This window comes from Triturus cristatus, chromosome 10 (assembly GCF_964204655.1).
Source record: "Triturus cristatus chromosome 10, aTriCri1.1, whole genome shotgun sequence".
In the NCBI taxonomy this organism is placed as follows: Eukaryota; Metazoa; Chordata; class Amphibia; order Caudata; family Salamandridae; genus Triturus; species Triturus cristatus.
In genome coordinates, this window is record NC_140593.1 from 839,320,124 (window position 1) to 839,326,123 (window position 6,000).

Here is a 6,000-nt window from a genome sequence, read left to right on the forward strand (position 1 = left end):
TGGTTGGGCGTCCCTCCACTAAGTCGATATATGCCTCTCGATGGTAAAAAAAAGTTGTAAATATTGTACAGAACAGTCTAGTGACCCTTTGTCTGCCTCTCTTTCTGACATTCTTCTTTTCAGCCTGTCTCTTGCCCAGATTGGCTTTGCCCTGGGCACTCTGAAGGGTTACCTTTCGGCCTTTTCTACGGTTGCCAGACCAACCTTCCCAATTAAAATCCCCTAGCATACATAGATTCCTGAAGGGGCTTACACATTTGTTTCCCCCTTCATCATGCCTCAGTGGAACCTTAACTTGGTACTCATTTATCTCTGTGCACTACTCGAACTGCTGCACCATTGCCCCCTCCTGCTGCTCATCATTAAGACAGCCTTTTTAGTGGCCATAACTTCTACCAGGAGGGTGAGCGAATTACAGGCTTACTTCTCAGCTCCTTACTTGACCGTCTTCCCAGGCAAGATAGTGCTTAGTTTTTGCCTAAAGTGGTGACACCTTTCCACCTGGGGCAATCTGTCACCTTGCCCACCTTCTATGCTCCTCCCATTCTTTCTAAGGAAGAAGGTCTCCTCCACTGTCTGGACCCAAAAAAAGAGAGTTATCGTTCTACCTTGACCGCACTAAAGTATTCCGGGTGAGCGACCAACTGTTTGTGGGATACTTTGGAGCGAAGAAGGGACGTGCTGTGCAAAAAAGGGCCATCGCCTGATGGGTTTTCCTCTGCATTAAGATCTGTTACGCTCTGGCAAAGAAACCGCCTCCTGAAGGTCTCAGAGCTCATTCAACTAAAGCAAAGGCAGCCACCACGGCTCTCCAGCGTGGTGTCCCGGTACTTCACATCTACCAGGCAGCAACATGAGTATCCATGCACATGTTTGCAAAGCACTGTTTACCTGGACAATTGGGTCCGTAGGGAGGGCCTCTTTGCCTGTTCGGTCCTACAGGACTTTCTGGTTTAAATTTTCCGGCATTCCCTCCTCCTGGGATGGTATAGCTTGGATATCTGTTTACAGGTAAGGAATCTGCAGCTAGATGTTACTATCCAATGGACGAGTTACTTACCTTCGGTAACGCTGTATATGGTAGAGACATGATCTAGCCGCAGATTCCTTACCTACCCACCTATCTTCCCCGCACTGCTGATCAGTTCTAGATTGTCTGGGCTGTTTTCCTTCAGGGCCCTACTTGTATAAACACACCACTGTCAGTCAGCTTCATGGCTCTGCCCTTCTGGTGTGGAAAGTTGTAAAAAGTACTGATGTCAGATTGCCGAGGTGGCACATATATACACTACGCAGACGTCACAACAAACTCAACGCCATACAATGCCACGCAGAGTCGACCTACACCATCTGCCGGCGCACATTGGTCTGCCAACAAAAATCTTCCGGATCCAGCCTGACGATTGGAAGTTCGCAGGTAAGAAATCTGTGGCTAGATCATGTATCTACCAGATAAGGAATTACCGAAGGTAAGTAACGTGTCCGTTTGGAGGAAAGTTAATTGGCGGTACTTGCTACCATGTATTTAATGGATATTTTACCTCATCACAAAGTGGGACTATTTTTACTATAACTTTAGCCTTCTCTGTTTAAAACAAAGGGACTGTACTAGAGCAGACTTGCACCAAACGTTTAGGAATTATGTGAAATGACAAGGAAATGCAGGTCGATCCAAGTTTTTGAACTAATGAGGTTGATTTATTACAGCTGTCACTGAGTGAATTCCTGTGGATGTAGCCAGTAGAGCTGCAACTCACGTTTAGAAAAAATAATAGGCAGCATTTAAAATTTGATGTTTTGCGGCCACCTAACTATCATGTTGGTCCAACACTTGGTTTGATAACTGCATCTGAACTTTAACATAGCAATCAATGAACGTTGACTATTTTTGTTTAGTGTATTCAGATGTTTTATTTAAATATGTCAAGGTAAGTCTTGTTGCCAGAGGTCCACATCTGATGAATTATTTAATCTATTTGGGGAAAGTACCTGATCCGTTCCTTCAGATTTTGGGTGTTCCTTTGTTCTTTTAAGTGTATTGCTTAGCATAAAGTAATTGATATTGTTTTCTCTTCTTCCTTAAAGGATTATGACCTTTGCGTTAACTGCTACAACACTAAGAGACACGAGCACAAGATGGTTAAATGGGGCCTTGGTCTGGACGAGGAGAGCAACAACCAGGGAGATGCTCAATCCAAGAGTCCCCAAGAGTCTCGGCGTCTGAGCATCCAGCGCTGTATCCAGTCCCTGGTTCATGCCTGCCAGTGCCGTAATGCCAATTGCTCATTGCCTTCCTGCCAGAAGATGAAGCGAGTGGTCCAACACACCAAGGGCTGCAAGCGCAAGACAAACGGTGGCTGTCCAGTATGCAAACAGCTTATAGCACTTTGTTGTTATCATGCGAAGCACTGCCAGGAGAACAAGTGTCCTGTTCCCTTCTGCCTCAACATCAAACAGAAACTTAGGCAACAGCAGATTCAGCACCGTCTCCAGCAAGCCCAGCTCATGCGACGCAGGATTGCTACCATGAACACCCGCAATGTGCCTCAGCAAAGCTTGCCTTCGCCTACCTCAGCAACACCTGGTACTCCAACGCAACAGCCCAGCACCCCACAGACCCCGCAGCCTCCTTCTCAACCTCTTCCTTCACCTGTCAGCATGGCATCACCTGGATTCCCTGCTGTGGTGCGTAATCAGCCACCCGTTACTGTTCTGCAAGGCAAGCCAGCTAACCAGGTGGCCCCAGCTCCTCTCCCACCGCCACCACCTGCTCAGCCCCCACCAGCTGCTGTGGAAGCTGCCCGTCAGATTGAGAGAGAAGCACAGCAGCAACAGCTTTATAGAGTAACCAACATCAACAGTGGCTTAGCTACAGGCCGGGGAGGGGTTGTAAACCAAGCTGTTGGTACGGTAAGCCAGTTACAGCAGGTACCCATTAGCGTACCACGACCTAACCCAGTTAATGGGCCTCCGGTCATAGGCAGCCTGCAACCTGGACAGTGGCAGACAGCCCCCATGCCTCCGCAGCAAGGGTTGCCTAGACCTGTCATCCCATTGTCAGCACAGCAAGCAGTGGCTGGACCGAGAATGCCAGGTGTCCCACAGCAGCCCCGCAATATCCCACCTAATGCACTTCAAGACCTTCTGCGGACTTTGAAATCACCCAGCTCTCCTCAGCAGCAGCAGCAAGTTCTAAATATCTTGAAGTCCAACCCTCAACTTATGGCAGCTTTTATTAAACAAAGAACTGCTAAATATGTGGCAAACCAACCTGGCATGCAACCACAACAGCCCAGCATGCAGCAGCCACAGACTGGAATGCAGCAAACACAACCTGTAATGCAGCAATCAGCAATGCACCCTCAGCCTAACCTGCAGAACATAAATGCATTGCAGGTGGGTATCCAAAGACCCACTGTGCCTCCCCAACAACAAGGAATGGGAGGTATGAACACCCAGGCTCAAGCCATTGGCATTATGAATCCAGGCCACAGCCCTAGCCTAGCAAATGTGAGTCCACAGTACAGGGAGATTATACGGAGACAGATTTTACAGCAGCAGCAACAGGGAACTGCTGGCATGGCAGCTGGAATAGCTGGACACAGCCAGTTTCAGCAGCCTCAAGGACCAGGGGGTTACTCTCAAACATTGCAGCGAATGCAGCAGCACCTTTCAATTCAAGGTGGAACAATGGGACAAATGCCTCAAATAGGGCAACTTAATCAGCTTGGTCAAACTGCCATTGGTGGTGAGGGAGCACCTAGCATTCAACAAGCACTTCAGCAGCGACTTTTACAGCAGCAGCAACTGAAGCAGCAGATGGGCTCTTCTGGCCAAGCTAACCCCATGAGCCCCCAACAGCACTTGCTTACTGGCCAACCCTCTGCATCTCATCTTCCCGGTCAGCAGATGGCTACCTCTCTCAGTAGTCAAGTGCGTTCTCCAGCCCCTGTTCAGTCCCCCCGTCCCCAATCCCAACCTTCACATTCCAGCCCATCCCCAAGGATACAGCCTTCTCCACATCATGTCTCACCTCAGACAGGTTCCCCACACCCAGGACTTGTGGCAACCATGGTTGGCTCCATGGATCAGGGGCACTTAGGCAACCCGGAACAGAGTGCAATGCTTCCACAATTAAACACACCGAATAGGAGTGTGTTATCGAACGAATTATCCCTGGTGGGTGACACCACGGGCGACACACTAGAAAAATTTGTGGAGGGTTTGTAGCATCTGTGGCGGTTTCTCCTTTCCTGTTTTCTTTCATGTTCTTTGGCCATTTTGTACTGCTACATGTCAGACTTCTAGGCAACTTTTCATTCCTAGATTGAACTGCAAATTCCTACACATGGAATTATTAATTGCTGTTAAAAAAACAAAGTAAACATTACAAAGAATATATTTTTTGTTAAAACCAGGCAGTTAAACTATCTGAGCAGGTTTTTTTTCTATTTTGTTGTTACTGTTCACTTGTTTCTTAAAAAAGAAATTTCTTTTTTTAATGGGGAAAAGAAGTTTATTATATTCATATTTTTTAATTTGTATTTGTGACTTATGAGCATTTGCTGTTCACAACAAAACGATGAAAAGAAACCATTTAGAAACTTTTCTTTGAAGGTAGACACTCTTCCAACTGAATCCAAGCAGCTTTTTTTCCAAGGAGTTAAACAGACAAAATATTTTAGTTTTTCAATAATGAAATCTCTGCTGGCATTTTCAAGTGTTCCCTTTGGGGTATGAGGGTAGAAGGCCCTGACTCCTGTCTCAGAGATAGGAATTGACTTTGCACAGACACACAAACACACTAATACTGTCTGACAGCCCCTTGTCTTGCAGATGTGGACACTGTTGCTTTTATTCTCTGGCAAAAAGAAAAACTCTTTTAACCAACAAAACAACATATACTGAAGAGAGGGGAAACCAGAGGATATGGGACGATTTCTTTCAGCCTTGCTTAATTTAAGTTAAAAAGGAGGTGTTTTTTTCTTTTTTGGGGGTGGGAGTAACCTGCTTTCTTCTGCGTGAAACTTGAAAATGAGGAAAAGCATTTCTAAACATGTAAATCATGCGATCCCTGTAATTACTTATAAATAAGGAATACAAAGAAGAAGACTTAATCACTGTATAGAATGCAAAAAAGAGGCCCATTGAGAAAAGGAGCAGTTCATTTCTTCCTTCTATATCATATTGTGAAATATACTTTGTTCAGCAGGCAAAAGTATGGTCCTCTTTGAATCCATGTACATGCTATTAACACTTTCCTGTTTTTGTTTCTTTTTGTTATGAAAATGCTGTTTTCAACATTGTATTTGGACTATGCATGTCTTTTTTCATTGTACATAAAGTATTGCTTAAAATTGATATAAATTACTGACGTTTTTAACATGTTTTCTGTCCTTTGAAGTCCATGTGAAGATGTTTAATCTGTTTTGCTGCTCTTTGTTCTAAATGCTCTTCTTGAGAACTTTGATTCAGTTAAGGATCTGGTCATTTGAATTTGTAAAGGATACTACTTCCTGCAGATCCATCATTGGTCAAAATTTGCTATAGGTGCTGGTTAAAGATGCATTTTTCATAGCATGAAATAGCCGCCTGAGCAGCTCCACAGTGCAGAAGAGCAACCGCAATGGGAGAGATTTGGTCAACCATTAACATTACTTATTGCATCATTGGCATTGTTTCCTTTTGCCAGGATAGCTCATATGTTAGATTTAAGAATTACACAATGTTTTTTTTCTTGTGATTCCCCATAAATTTTCAATGCTTGTTGACTTTGGTCAGTCCCCCTTTTAAAGGTTTAAGCTGTTTATTCTGTAGACTTTGCAAGCTTCAAAAGTTTATCTATGATGCCCTTATTCACTTTTGGCAGTTTGCAAACCAATGTGCAACCCAGGCACTTGGAATTGAGGTCTACACTTATTTCCTAAGTTTAGAATAGCCTATATTTGTAATGGCACCTATCTCTCTTTTATTAGGCTTAATATCTGCCTCCATGTGAAG

The 6,000-nt window shown here is 44.7% G+C and overlaps 1 protein-coding gene across 2 annotated transcripts in view; it reads left to right on the top strand.

Moving 5' to 3' along the window:
- CREBBP (CREB binding lysine acetyltransferase) overlaps positions 1-5,387 on the top strand; it is a 1,382,831-nt gene extending 1,377,444 nt beyond the window's left edge. For both annotated transcript variants that reach the window (XM_085628465.1, XM_085628466.1), the window contains one exon: positions 2,086-5,387. In XM_085628465.1, coding sequence (XP_085484591.1) covers positions 2,086-4,230 — 2,145 coding nt within the window. In that variant the 3' untranslated portion in view covers positions 4,231-5,387. The remainder of the gene's footprint in view (positions 1-2,085) is intronic.
- Positions 5,388-6,000: the final 613 nt, after the last annotated feature.